Source organism: Anas platyrhynchos, chromosome Z, assembly GCF_047663525.1.
Source record: "Anas platyrhynchos isolate ZD024472 breed Pekin duck chromosome Z, IASCAAS_PekinDuck_T2T, whole genome shotgun sequence".
Lineage (NCBI taxonomy): Eukaryota > Metazoa > Chordata > Aves > Anseriformes > Anatidae > Anas > Anas platyrhynchos.
In genome coordinates this window covers 21761105-21776950 of record NC_092621.1, presented here as the reverse complement: position 1 = coordinate 21776950, position 15846 = coordinate 21761105, and the positions used below count along the sequence as shown (strand labels likewise).

General features: G+C 35.9%; 1 protein-coding gene across 4 annotated transcripts in view; it reads right to left on the bottom strand.

Moving 5' to 3' along the window:
- Positions 1–413: 413 nt before the first annotated feature.
- Positions 414–15846, bottom strand: part of IPO11 (importin 11) — a 93554-nt gene continuing 78121 nt past the window's right edge. For all 4 annotated transcript variants that reach the window (XM_038170402.2, XM_038170404.2, XM_027446244.3 and 1 more), the window contains exons 30-32: positions 9767–9862; positions 8633–8717; positions 414–777 (exon numbers count right to left, since the gene is read on the bottom strand). In XM_038170402.2, the coding sequence (XP_038026330.1) occupies positions 613–777; positions 8633–8717; positions 9767–9862 (346 nt within the window). In that variant the 3' untranslated portion in view covers positions 414–612. The remainder of the gene's footprint in view (positions 778–8632; positions 8718–9766; positions 9863–15846) is intronic.

The following is a 15846-nucleotide window of genomic DNA, read 5'->3' as shown; positions in this document are numbered from 1 at the left end:
AGTACACGTGAACCCTATCAGCTTGTGAGAGAACTCACATATGGCAGGATTTGTTTTTTTTTTTTTGTAAGGAAAAGAAGTATTCAACTTCTTCAGCCTGGAATCTTAGGCATATATAGGTTTATGTGCGCATACAATGTTTAACAAACTTCATTCAAAAACTGTTTCCTGTTGAAACAGTTCCCTACAGCTGCAGAAAAACGCTGTCACAGGCAATTAAGAAGTATAAGGCTGAAAAATCAAGGTATTACCACTGCATAAAAGCAGCTCCAAAATCAGATTCTGCTCCTCAGAATGAAATCAAAAACACTTCCTGTTACTATTAACAGCAGAGGAAAAAGAAAAAATTAAACATACTTCCTTACACAATCCATCATTCGTCATGCATAGAAAAATCACTCACAGTCATGAAACACTTTTAAACTCTAGCCAGGACCCAATTTACATTTATTCTTTCAGCCATACTGTGAGAAAAAAAAAAAATCTGCTTTTTCTTTGTGAACACATTATTTTCAGTTTTCAGGAGGCTCTTCCATACAAGAGGAGGTTAGAGTTTTTTTTCTTTATCTTTTGAAAGGAAAATTGGACATACAAAATCTTGTTTTCGCTTATTTAGAAGCCTTGTAAAAATTCTTGCAGCTGTGCAACTACTTCTGTATCCACGGTTTCCATAAGTGCATGGAAACCTTGTTCTCCCAGCAATTCCTGCTGTGCCTTTAGCTTCTCATAGACGAATTGCTGCAATGACACAGTGTGTACAGGGTCCTTCAGTGCAAGCTGTGGAAAACAAGAGGAAAAATATAAGAACGCACTTAAAATACTGCAAGTACTCATCTCTATAATAATCTGAGCCCAGGAAAGAAATCTAGAATTCTTTGTAATTAATTGAGAAACAAAAGGAAAAACCATAAAACACAGATCAAGTTAATTACTATCAAAAGCAAACGTTAGCCTAACACCATTTGAAACAATAGTCTCAAACCATGAACACAGCCTGTTGTAAAGTTTCACCCCTCTATAAGATACAACAATTTCAAAGCTGCTTTGTTGAAATGAATTCTGCTGAATAAATTCTGCTGAAATTCATTCTGCTGAATGAATTCTCCATAACTTCTAAGAAACACATCAGATGAGTTATTATGATAAGCACTTTAGATAGCGTATCAACTATGATCAGTTATATTTTATTAGTAAGGAAACAAACTAGTTCAACTAGTGCAGCACTAGATTTATATGACAAGATCTGGCAATAAAAATCATAATTACAATTAGGTCAATAGCTAAAATAAATTGTTCATATGCATAAAGAGTAGACACTTCTTCAGTAGCAGTACTTATGTAACAATCTGTCCATCTGAATTATGCAAGTTTCTTTTAGGCAGGGAGCAACAGAATATTTGTCTATTTTAAACAATAACTGCAGAAGAAGTAAATATAAGGGCTACATTGATAGAAGACCGATTTTGAAATCAGAAGAGAGGGGTTGGCTGACTAGGGATACAGATAGGGTGGTTGATGGGGAGGTGAGGACACCTAGAGCTTGCAGCATCAAAAAGTATTAGGATATTGATATAATAACAAAACCACTGCAGATTCTTCTGCTATCTTAGAATCAAAACCAAACAGCACTACTATTTACGCTGGAAGGTCAGGAAACAACATATAATGCTAGGTTTCAAAGTCCACTGAAAAAGAACCTTCTAAGTCTGTATACCCTGTTATGCTATTTCCAAAGAAACAGGGCATACTAAATGCACATAACTGTACTTTTTTTTATTCCTTTTTATTCTTATTTCACACTTTATTGCCCTAGTCTGTTGCATTATTAACGCATTATCTTAGCAGCCACTATGTAAAAATCTAAAGTGAAAATTACACAGGATTTTTGCTACAGGCAAAAGGGTATTTCCAGTCATGTACATTTATTGATCAAATTCCTTGGTTGGGTTAAATCAGAACAAGGAATTATGGCATTTAATTCTTCACTGACTACAAGCTATGGGATACAATTAGCATCACATGGGGATTTGTATCAATGGGAATGCAGTATCAAAAATATGCCTTATTAAATATGCTACCTGGACTAACAAATGAGGTTGAACACAGATGCATCATTTCACCAGTAAGAGTACAGATATCTACTGCCTAATACAGAGTTTTTCTTTTTCCAGAGCAGTAGCAATCATAGGTCACTCTCAACCTGTGAGCTGTGTCTTTCTTGTAACATTAATGGATGCATCTAAAAAACCTTATTTAAAGAGAAAATCTTATCGCAAATTCAGAAATAATTCTTGCATACCATAATGTATGCTTTGAGATAAATAGAATAAAATAAGAATCTTTTCTGTTTTGGTATGATAGAAAGAAAGGAATATTTGAATTTTAAAAGGGGGTGGAATACATTAGGGTTTACTTATCTATTAAACAATACTACAGACAAAACATAGGGACATACTGAGAGAAACAGCCATATAAACATGGGATTTATCACAATGTAAATACTTATGTTTGCCTATTAGTGGTTTGTTTAAAAAAATAAAAGCAAAGAAAGAGTAGAACACCCCAAAACATATTAATTATCATGATAAAGTGCTAGCCCTTCTTTTTAATTATGGTCACATCAACTTCCAAGTTATAAATCTTATCATTCCCTATATATTCCTACCTCTGTCTTCACAGCCTTCGATCCTCCACCATTTTATACCATTCATCTATTTTATATTTCAAAGGTGAAATACAATCTTTTTACTACTTATTCCTAGCATTTTATAACAATAGCACTTAATAACATTATTATAATCCTAACATTGTATAACAATTTTGTTTTAACATATTCTTTCCCCTTTTGAAAAGGACTAATTGCAGTAAGATTTTAATCTTTTTTGTATAGTACTAATTCTCACTAAATGTAGTCTGGTTGCTAGAATATACACAAGCTTCTCAAATTGAAATACTGTAACATAAATTCTAAACTACAGTTACTATAGTCCAGATTTACCATGGTGTATTGAGTTCACATCACAAGGATTTGGTAGCATGGTGGCTGTAGACGTGGCCTCTGAGCAGAGCCCAGCAGCTACCCCATGTTAGATAAGGGCCAGTTTCAGCTGGATCCAGAAGGGACCTGCTGCTGGCCAGAGCGAGCCACCAAGTGATGTTGTTTGTGCCTCTGGAGAGCAGATTTAAGAAAGGGAAAAAAAAATGCTGCATAACAGCAGCTGGGTGAGTGAAAAGCTAGCCTGAGCTAAAGTCAGTGAAAATGAGTGAAAGCCAGCCTGCTGCAGGTGAGTGCAGCAGGAGGGCAGGAGGTGCTGCAGGCAGGCAGCAGCAGTTCCCCTGCGGGCTGTGCAGGGAGAGGCCCCTGGTGGAGCAGGCTGTCCCCCTGCAGCCCATGGGTCCCACATGGAGCAGATCTCCACGCTGCAGCCCCCCCATGGGTGGAGGAGCCCCCGGTGGAGCAGGTGGATGTGGCCTGGAGGAGGCTGCGGCCCATGGAGAGCCCCCGCAGGAGCAGGCCCCGGGCCGGAGCTGCAGCCCGTGGAGAGGAGCCCACGCAGGAGCAGGGGGTCTGGGGGGAGCTGCCGCCCACCCGTGGGGGACCCGTGCTGGAGCAGTTTGCTCCTGGGGGATGGATGGACCCTGTGGGACAGAGCCGTGTGGGAGCAGTGCTTGAAGAGCTGCTGCCTGTGGGCAGCCCCCGCAGGCTCAGTTGGGGAAGGACGGCATCCATGGGAGGGACCCCACATGGAGCAGGGGCAGAGAGGGACCGTGAAGGAGCAGTAGAGATGAAGCATCAGGGACTGACCACAGCCCCCATTCCCTGTTCCCCTGTACTGCTTGGAGATAGGATTTAGGAGAGGGTAGTTGGGGTAAGTTGTCTTAGATTTGCTTTTAGTTCTTGCTGCTCTAATCTCTTAGTAACAGGCAATACATTCACATTTATCTTCCCTAAACTGAGTCTGTTTTGTCTGTGATGCTCAGCATTGGTGAGTGATGGGTCGTCCTTATCTCAACATGTGACCTTTGTTTCATATTTTCTTCCCTTGCTCTTTTGAGAAGGGATAATGAGAGAGCAGCATGGTGGAGCTCATTGGTGTTGAACTGCCACAAGAGGTTATATTCTTCAGTAGCAGTATTAGCAAAATCTATAGTTTTTTTTTTTTTTTTTTTTTAAAAAAAAATGACCATCTTGCCAAGCAAAGAAAGCAGTTTCCTAACTATTTGCTTTTGTTAATGAATGATTGTAATTTGGAGCACATAACACATTTCTAGTTAGTTTCATAGCTCAAAACAATCAAGCATAAAATTGCTGTAGGAAATATTACACAGAAAAAAACAGGCATTGAAACTGCAATAGACAAGTCTTCTCATAGTTGTGACCCTCAGAGCAGCAACTACATTAATGGCATGTACTACACAGTTGCCTTGGGAAACAACTCTAAAAAGTTGTTTGTTAACGACCATTTTACTCACAAACCAATTAATAATCCACAGATGTAGTTAACTAAGTAACTTACGTGACCCTACCAAAAATCTCTGCTGAAGTACTCATTATTATGTGTGAAGACAGAACAATTTCCTGAAAATTTCAGCTTTAATTGTTCTATTCTTCTAAAAAAAATTCTTCCACATAACAATTTCATATTTACAGAGTATATTTCCTGATGTCTAAAGAAAGAAGGTGAAAACAAAGAAGAAGCAGACTTCAAGTCAATTTGAAAAAAAAAAGCTTCTAATATTTATAACCAATGTTCACTAATAAGCCCCAGTTTAAGACCATTTTTTTCCTAATTCTCACAAGCTTTGGAATACAATTATGCATATAATGCTATTCTAGAACACAAATGGTGATTTTCAATTTCCAGACAGAAGTGCTGTTTCTTTTGAAATACAAGGTTTGAATCCTTGCATAATTTTGGAAAGCTCATTGGAACTTCAAATCTGAACTCTTGCTATCATCTCTTAATTATACTGGTCCTCTCTAGTATCTCTTTGAGGTGCTAACACACTAGCACTTGTCAGGTGGCAGACAGCAATTCCAAAAATCTTTTGAATAATCTCTGCAATATTACTGAGAAGTAATTGTATCAAAATTTGTTTAGGTTATTGCAACAGGCGTAAATATCTCCCACCATCTGTTCAATGCAGCAACACTGTAAGCCAGTAGGGACTTTTGTAGTATGATTAATGCTTGCTGTCATAACTACCAGCTAATGTTTCTAAGCCATATGGGACTTAGTCTTTTGACTTAAATTCAAGGAGTTAAATACACTAATTTGATTTCATTCAGATCATCACATCAAAAAATATTTTGAGTAAATTAAATTTGCTTTCCTACTACTTTACACTTTTGGAACTTGTACTCAGAACTAACAAAAATGAAACCCCTTAGTATAACTAGTTTATAGATAATATAATAGATAAGATAATAATAATATAAAATCGGCTGCAATCTCAGCTGAATAATAAAGCAAAATAATCAGTTTGGCAGAACACTAAACACTCGAGCTCTGATATTTCGTTTTGTGACACCACAGAAAATGCTGCCTCAGGTAGAAGTCTCCCCTGAGCATAACAGAATTTCACCAAGGTATTCGGGTACACCCCTATGCATATGTATTTTAAAACAAAGGTCCTTCAACATTAACAGTGGAAGTCAATAATCAAGTCTATAAATTACTTTTGTTATAACAAAATTATAATAGTACCTGGTTTAAAAGATAACCTTTCAGATGTTTTCAGCCAATTCTACCTGATTTTTTTAAGGAACAATTGTCCTCTTGAAAACTAAGTCTCTGGCTTGATAAGCACTGAACATCTAACATGAGTCCGGCTCAAACAGCTGTATTAATATTAACACTGGCTATTTTCTCTAAACACGAGGTCAATCTTTGAATTCATATATGTATGTTGTGCTCCTAGCTGTGTGGCTAGACTTTTTTTTGATTGAAACACTTGTGATGCAGAGAAGACCAAGGAGTACCTGCTTGCAAATAATAATAATAAAAAAATCTAGAAAATTCCAATGGTTTCTTCACCTGAACAGCAAGCTAAACACAAGCAGCAGAATTCTGGCAAGGAAACATATGTTACTGAAATCTGCATTAAGATGCTGAGTGAAAACCCAGTTTGGCTAGCTTTTTAATATAGCTACTTTACAAATTGATCTTGAATCTGGACACAGGTGCCTACTTTAAGGCTGGACTCAAGAAATAAGTTTTCCACTTCACTGATTGAAAAAAGCAGTTTGAATGGGAAAAGCAGTACACAGGTCTGGAGACAAAACATACCCCATACCTCCAAAATCCACTTGCCACGATCAGACTTTCTGCAGAATTATCAGTTTTTTTGAAACCAGTATTTTGTCAGGTGGATCTCTCTCCTCAACAACTTTAGACAACACCATCAAAAATCATACAATTTCTAATACATTATTATACATCATCCAGTGTTTAATCAGTGATCTAATCACTACAAGCAAGTCAATGGAATGGTATTTAGAATGCAAGAATGGGTGATAAAAATCTAATAAAACTCTAAAAGTTTTTTGGTCCTGAGTTAAATTTTTCTTGACAAGGTTTCCAGAGTTTGAAAGAATCTCTTCAGTTTAAAGATAAACGCTAATACTGAAAAAAGCAAGAGTGGTGGACATGAAGTATTTACCAAGATGATTAGTATCTTCAGACTGTGAAAGACTCGAAAAATTATTTAAGTTGTGTTATGTCCTTTACATTTAACAAGGATCTCAGATTATAAAATGGAGATGGACAATATGAAAGGTTTTCACAGACTTCTACTAATGTTTGTTCACATCTTTGTTTCACCAGAGATATTTGTTACCGCATCACAACAAATGTGTGTGCTGATTCTATTACATAAAGGAAAAAGCTTCCAGTGCAGGTGGATTGGTATGGTCCCTGGTGATATTTTGTTTTTAATCCAGTTTTGCAAATCAAATGCTAGTTGCACTTTAAAAGCTCAGTATCACATAATAACTAGGATTGGCACACTCCTACTACTAGTAAACCAACCAAATCATCTGCATTATTTGTGCTATTGAAAGCAGGACAATTTGAAATAAACATTTGTGAGAAGTCTCAACTTGTGCACCATCCAGAAAAATTTACAGAGAGTAATTTCAGCTGCAATTCAGAATGAATTTCTAGCAGACAATCCTAACAGCTAGAGTTTGCTTGCTTTAACAGCTGTGAGAAATTGCAGAGAACAGAGTAAGAATATAGTAAACACATTAGCTGAAAAAAATGACAGTAGAGAAGGCTCAAGTCTGAAGTGTATCAGGAATAATCATTTAAGTACAAGAATGAAGAGTGAAACAAAGATATTCTTACAACAGAGGCTTGAAATGAGAAAAAGGATTTTCATAATACTTAGGAACCTACAAAACATGGTAACAGTAGAAATAGATATATCTAGATTATGAAATAAACAGAGGAAGCTGCAATGTCTGTGTATAATGTCTTCAATGTAAAACTTCCAAAGATACGAAGGCTGACTGTGTTCAGGTTGAACGTTAAAGAACAGTAGAGGAAAGATCACAAGCACTTCCTTTAAAAAAATATTTCTCATGTATATTAACACCTGACTTGTCATGTCCTTACAAGTTCTGGCTCTTCACTACCCAAGCACAAACACTTCTCTTTAAACACAAACAAAAACTATTATCCAAATGTCCAATGAACTTTGTATGATTATAGTATAGTTTTGATTACGTTCATCAACACTGTACTGCTGCACTGAATCATTTAGGAGGTTAGAATGATACTGGTCATAAAATAATGAGCCCTTTGCCCTTTTTACTTCTCTTGTACATCCCCAACAATGGTAATCCATATTAAATCTACAAAGTTAAAATTTCTAAATGCATACAATACTATTAATGTCAATCTGTAACTAGAAACTTAGGAGAATTTTGACTAGAAATTTATTAAAACTTTAGCTTGAGAGAAATAAAATGTGGGTATATTTGAAGAATGCTAATAAAATGGAATGACTGTATTTAAAAATTCACTTGATGTTTTTAAAATCTGATTACTAAATCCAGCGTATATGTATTTGTATAAGTCTATACATACAGATATGAATATATGGAGCCTTGTATCTTGAGCTATTTCAATAGAAATACCTATGTATATATCTCAAGATATCTGTATATATTTTATTTCAACGTATGAAATCCTTATCAGATTTATCTATATAGATACCTGCATATATATACATATTATCTATCTAGATTAGATACGTACCTAAAGAAACATCACAATTCCTAGGAGTGAATACTATAATTCTGCAATGAACTTGGCCTGCTATGACATATCAGTAAGGTTCATCTTCTTGCATTTTTCAATAAACCATTTTTAAAGCATCTCAATTTTATGATGTCCAGATTTTGTGAGCAGATGATGTTTACTTTGGCAACATTTTCTAATTCTCAAAAGGAATGTAGAAGCATAAATGTTGTGCCTGCAAAGCTCATCATCAGAGCTTTTTCTTTTTTTTGATTCAAGAAATGAATTCTCTAAGAAAAACAGCTGAACCAAATCCAAGTAATTTAGTCTAATACAAGTGAATTACATAATCAGTTCTATAATTGATTAACAGATCTAAAACTTACCATTTTTTTCCTTTTGTCTTGTTCTGTTGGAGGTTCCTCATCTTCTGTAACTTTGGGCTCCTCAAAATGAGACATCAACATGCAGCTAAGAATGGGAATAAAAATAGTTTGAGTACACATTGCAACTAAAATTTATTTTAAAGCAGTTTTAAAAACACAGGACAGGCAGGAGGAAGTTTGAAAGTCAATACCTATTAACAAGGCAATACATGCTTGTGGAGGTAACAAGTATTAATGCTTAGTCAGATGGCTGCTGCCAAATTTCACTTGACTTTCCTTCAGTGGAAACACGCTTCTCTCCTCTGCCAAGATGGTAACTTCTGAAGAATTTGTCTCAAGTTGTAACTGATGTTTGTTGAAACAGCTGGAAAGTTAGCCACCAATTTAAAACCTATTCAAGTTTGGGAGAGACAACCAAACTTGGCCACTTTCTAGTGTATAGATGGCACCATGTATGTACTTATTTTTATATCAGTATGCATCTAACAGTAGGTTATTATTATGACTATTTCTCTTAAAAAACAAAAAAGCTTGCATTTATAAGTTTCCATTTAGAAGTTTCCATGGCATCAAATTTACTGCTGATGGACATCTCTTCTGTTAGACTGTTTTTCTTTTTTGTTGTTTTTTTGTTTTATAATTTCCAGTAGTGTTAGGTAACTAGTCTTCTATGTCTTCTATGCTAACATTTAATACATATGCTTCAAAATTGATTTATAGATAGTAAACTTGGTCTTAATCTAAGTGAACAGGTACTTTCATTTTGCAGTGAATTTCATCAAGACTAGCCATTTTTGTCTTGGCAGATCAATTCAGAAATTATATTCAAAAAGAACAAGCCTCAGGAAAAGAAAGTCTATTTTGCCTCGAGTTCTTGCTTAAAAATGTGTTTCTGCATACAGAAAACAGATCAAGTGGGTTTAAAACATGTAACGTATCAAATCTACTGTCCCTATCTAGAATTTCCCAATTTTTCCAGTTGAGTGCTATACAAACACTCTGCGTTCTGCCAGTATGAAAATAAAAGTGGCACATACAAAAAACTGTAGCATTAACAAAATCAGCAGACATTTCTCATTACATTCATGCTTTTCTGTGAAAAAACACAACACAAAAATTAGATTTTCCACTTACTCTTTGTATGTTCCTGTTTCAGGATCTTCAGTCATAACGTCATACAGCCCTTCCAATGTAACGTGGATGATACCACAAAATTTATCTTGGATAACACTGGAAAAGAACAAAATTTATCTTTCAAAACACTGAAAAAGAACAAAATTTATCTTGGATAACACTGGAAAAGAACAGGAAAGTGACTTAGCTAAAGGAATTAAACAGGAAATTTGCTCAATAACTGTAAAGCACAGTTAGTGAGCAGTGATTTCATTACTTACTGCTTAGCTGAGCATGCTATTAAGCAGCTAATTCGATTTTTATTTTGATTACATAAATGACCTAAAGTCACCAAAAGATGCAAGTAACATTGACTTTAAAAAAAATAGAATTAAGTGTTGCATGCTGTTGTTGAAAACTAAAATTAAAAGTAATTGCAAATAATTGCATAGAACTCCAGAAATGAGCAGGCAGTCATATTAGTGGTTTATCTTCCTAACACATTTGCACATTTTCTCCCATCATGAGTTGCATGAAAAACATACACTGCAAACTCTTGAGCAAAGAGCAGCGTGTAAAGCCAGTACGCTCCCCTGTTGTCTTCTTTCTTCAGCTTTATGAATATTTCTTTCAACTTCCACTGTTTCCACCCACAGCAGCCAATTTTCTTAACTAGAAAGGTGGGGACACGATTCATCTCTGCTTAAACACAGGCATCTCTTGTCACTCGAAATACCACGTTATTTAAGACAACTGAAAAGGGCTGTCAGATACTGTCAGGGACTTAAAAAAAAAAAAAAAAAAAAAAGAGGACCTTCCTTTCTGCAGCTAAAGGCCAAGCTGGATACCCCATATACCCAAAAAGACACTACTTTTAGACACTTATTTCTGTCTTGAGAAAGAGTGCCTGTAGCATAAGAAAAGCACAGAACCACAATCTCCCAGACTCACTGGGAAAGTAGTTGCCACCAACTTCCAGTTAAACAGAAAGCAGCTGTGATTGCTGAAGTTTCTGCTGATTTCCCTGCTATTCTGGGCTTGACTATCAGTGCCTGAACTCCTTCTCTGTGAATTACAAAAGGGTTAAGGCACATTGCAAGTGAAGAAATGTTCTTCTCTGAAAGACTGCAAAGTTTCCATCTATAAGCAGCAAAGAAGCAGTCTAACTGGTGATGGTAAACATCAGCTTTCCTGGTTCACTGCTCTTGGCTGAAGCATTATATTAGCCCCATTTTGGAATTTCAGACTTAGTTTTCCCCAAAAGATGCAGCTGGTGCCTATTATACAGAAGCAAACAGGTTTCATATATGTTTAATGATACTGAACACTAAGTGTGTTCATGGTAGTTTCATCCTTTATATTCTAAATGTGTTACTTAAAACTGTTTAGTCAACTCTTTTAATATTCTTTCATTCCATTTTCATATTTACAATATGATCAAAACTGAAAGACTGGATAAAAATACAGCTACTTTTACATTAGTTCTATTTGATAAATTCATTTTCAGACATACAAAGTTATAAATATAAAACAGACTACAGAGCAATAGATTGGAAAAAAACAGGTACAAAGTTAGAATATTAAGCATACAAAACCTGTCTTTTCTATTTGCTTTGATAAGATTATGATTCAGCTCAGGACCATTTTGATTTCACAGGATTATTTCTTTTTGCCTGGCTACAGTCAAATACTAGGAATTGAACTGAATTTTGCATGAAGAAACCTAGAACTCCAGCATTCTCAGGGATGAAAACTGACTCAATTTTCCTTCAGACTGGTTTCTTATAACTCGTTTAGATTTTGAAAGATACTTTCTCCCTTACAAACAGATTCACTACCTCATTCAAAGAAGAAAGCAAACAGCCTGCAGACCTCTGAGAAAACAAGCATGAGCTATTTAGCAGCCTGCAGAATAAGGCCTCAGAGATAAGGGATTTCTTCATTTGAGTTAAAGATTCCAACAAAGTACACCTCCCATTAAAGCTCTTTTGCCTCATACTTTGTAGAAAACACTTATCTAGGAAAATCCCCATTAGCTTGGTATTTTCCACTGTGAGAAAGGAAACAGCTGTCCTCACATTTATTTCAACAGGAACCTGGGGAATTCAACCAAGAACACTTTGCACTGTGGAGGAGCAAGCTATGCTCTGTAAGCATACACTATTTTAATTAACAGTACAGGTTGCTATCAGCTACACAGTAGCTGTATTTGCTCCTTTCAAGCTTCATGAAGAATCCCTAATTGCCAGAGAAATTTTATAATTTTGTAATTTTAACTGGGGATGAGGGAAGGGAGAAAGGTGTTTGACCCTACAAAGGCACAGCCTCTTCATCTGCTGCAAGGGCTAATTATGGTCAATCTACTTGGGTGGTGGGGGTTTACATTAACCAAGACGTAAAGCTTACTGCAAACATAGTATTCATTAACTGTTCACTAGTTACAAGCCCCCAGGCTTGCAGATTGATATGAGAAGCATACAGAATAGCCACTTCGAGTTACTTCTATTTCCAACAATCTGTGACATTTCTGGAAGAAACTTGAGGACAGTGGTTGAAGACCCAAAATATGGTTCTTGATAGCTAGCTACAAAACACAGAGGTATCAATGTTTCCTTTACTTGGAAAAGGTATATTTAATTTATGGAATAAATTAGGAATGTTATTTTACTTCTTTCTGCAGTGAATACAAGAAATTTAACTATAAGTTTTCTTTTTCTGAGGACAGCAATACTACAGAATACAGAAGATCTTTCAAAATAGCATGACTGGTACCTGCAGCTTTCAGTGAAACTAGTACCTTCTCTTTCCCCCCCCTTCTCCTTTTTCCCTTGAAATGGGACAAAGTTTCTTCCTACCAGAGACTCACTGCAATGTTTATTAAGTATATAATCATTAAATAATACTGTTTTTATAATGTAAAACACATATGAGGGAAAAATAAAGGGCCTATGTTTATTGTGATTTGAAAAAAAAATCAAACCTGGATTAAAGTTCAATGACAATACAAATGAGATATTAGGCCTCATTTTCACAGACGAGGAGGAAATAGCCTTGTAAACCAATGAAGTATCTTTTTAAACGTCTACAGGTTGTGTCAAGAAACACATTGGGAAGTTGTATGAGTGGATTCAGAAAAGAAAAGGACACTGTGTTTTAGATTAAAACTGAACTGTTGATACTGCTCATAATAAAGTCTCAGCTCAGGAGGAAGGCAGTAATTAAGCAGTCCCCCCCCTTCAACTGCATCCAATCCAGGTCAGCAGCAGAACAAAGAACAGCATAATGGTACGGTTTATACCTACCCTAAGGTTTTCTAAATTATGGGGACAACAGCTAGCTTGGTAAGCAGCGTGAGTTACCAAGAGACAGGCCCAGAAGCAGTTTTATAAGATTCTAACTGACAACCACGTAGAAGCTAATCAGTCTAGTATCCAGTTCCAAAGATGCAACTGACACATTCATTATTATTATTATAAAAAGGATCTCTTACACCATCTAAAAAAATCACTTTGTCTCTAGTGAAAAAATATCACAAACATTTAGGGTAGCTTAAATGAAAGATTTGAGATCATTCACATTCAAGTTTGCATATTCTGTCAGATAAAAATATTGAACTTTTTGCAAAGGAAAAAAACAGACCACATATGTTGTGATAAAGTAGTAATATACCTTTCTCATTCTGTTTGACATTTCCAGCTCATTCAGCTGCCTTTTTTTTTTTTTAGTACTTTTAGTATCTCATTATCTGAATGTTTTATACAAACATTCAGAATATTGAATTTCATTTACATAGCTACTGTAAAAAAGTTTTACAATCAGCTTAACAAAACACAGATCATAATAAATTGTTAGTGGTGCAATTGCTATATAAGTATATAAAATGGTCCTTGTGTCTGCTATACATCTTCCTCAGTCTACCAGGGAGGAAAAATTCTCATCGGAAAACACACCCTTCTCCTCTAGACATTTTTTCTGCTTTTTTGTTTGCCAGGATGAAGCAGCAAACATCTAAAAAGAAACGGAGAAGCTTCATTTCATACCTTTAGTGGTGTGCACTTGAGAAAGACTAATTCTTTATTCTTATTTCATTAGCCAGGGGAAGAGGTAGAAAGGGTAGAAAGGGACAAATGGAGATTAGACACATGCTATGAGCAATGTAAATGAATCCTTTTTTCTCCCCTAGAATTTGCGCTGTGCTATGAAGCTCCTAAAATGGTAATGACACATCTAAAATGATATTTCCAGGGTAATCCTATGGCTGACTGTAAATTTGACAATGAACTTTGCAAATTGGAACCTAGTAAGGGACTGTGACTAAGTGGAAACTTATGGACCATTTTGCTTCATGAGGGAAAGCACTAAAGAGAATTCTAAATGTGTTCCCTAATGATTTAAATAATTAGGCCATACAAATCACACATGTACATGAACGCATCTATTTCCTTGTAGGAACACCTAACTTTAAAAGCTGCTAACTGCCAAGGGTACTTCCCGGCAGATGCACAATGTATCTCTCAATTCTTTGCTACAGTGAAACACAAAATTGTTAGCAAGACAGATACTAGAGGATGACTCTTCTCCAGAAGATGGTTTCAACTGCCCCAACGCTCCTTCCAGACAACTCTTAAAAGATCCTTTTACACTCTACCACTGTAAATTGTGAGACTCAAGCCTGAAAAATAATTCCTACAGGAGCTTTCCACCTACAGGTGGAAAGGAGGAGCATTCAGAGGGAACCAGTCTTCTGCAGAGAGCAGCCAGGGAATACAGAGCCTAAAAACTGAAGACCCACCCCTCACAGATTTGAGGATTGGGCTCGTTTTGCTCAACTTTCATCCATTCTCTCAAAAAAGTCCTCTTATATGGACACATTAACTAGCTTTGACTGTAATTATCACCTGGGTGCTAATAAAGTCCATTATTACTGAAGACATCCATATAAAATTGAAAATTTTAAAATACAGCACTTAAAACTACAAAACCTAGCACTGTGGAATCACACATAGTCACCAAAAAAAAAAAAAAAGCAACAAAATTAACATTTATCACAAGGAATTACATAGGGAAGGCAGAAAGTAACAAAAAGGGACTAAAGAGGAAAATGACTTAGCCATAAAAATAATTTAGCATGAATTTAAGAGTTGTCAGTGTTTTCCCTTCTTAAAAGGTATTTGCATGTTACATTTAATTAATATCTGACTAGAAGAGTCTAAATAAAGCAGTTTCTACTGATGCAACCAAAAATAGTTTAAGCTTTTGCTCAAGTAGCTGAATTAAGTGCTCCATAAACTGAAAGTATATGTGTTACGCAGTAGATTAGAATAAAATATGTGATACAACAGAAATTAATCTCAATAAAACTGAGATTGTATTACATTGAACAAAAACATGTAGCAAACAACAATAGAAGCACAAAGTGAAGACTTCCGCTGTCACACCCATACAAGTACAGTCAAGGTCTATATTTGTACTGGCAGCAGAAAGTATCTGTCATTCCTGGAAATGCACTGGAGATGTACAAACAGGATGACAGGGAGTGGAACAACGTGACCATGCACATCAGCTACACTGGCAGAAGGAAGGCTGTCTGGATCAAGAAACCCTGCAGCAGCCCTACGCATCTGGAGAAGTCCTGGTCTCCAGGCTGGACCTTGGAACAGCAAGATAGTTCCATGCAAGTATGAAGTTGAATCAGCATCTTGACTATTAAAATATTGCTCCCCATTTTTCACTGTGCAAAACGATCTCCCTTTAAATTGTGCTGTTGATAAATCGAGTGACTTAAGTCTCTAAGGTGCATACCTGAAGACAAACAGTATTTACAAAAACAGGTACACAGCTGAAAATTTTACTGGATTGGATCATTTTGAGACTATTTTTTAGACTCCTCCCTGTATAAAACTTGAATTACTGGAGAAACAAGAAAAAAAATCACAAATTCAGGTTGAAAACACAACCACAACACACTAGATGCAACCTAACAGTAATGTAAATAGAACATTAATATCCTAAATAAGTGTTAAAATAAATGCAAAACAAACATAATATCCATCATTTAAAGCATAATCATAAAATAAGGTCACTAAGAAAACATACTTTGA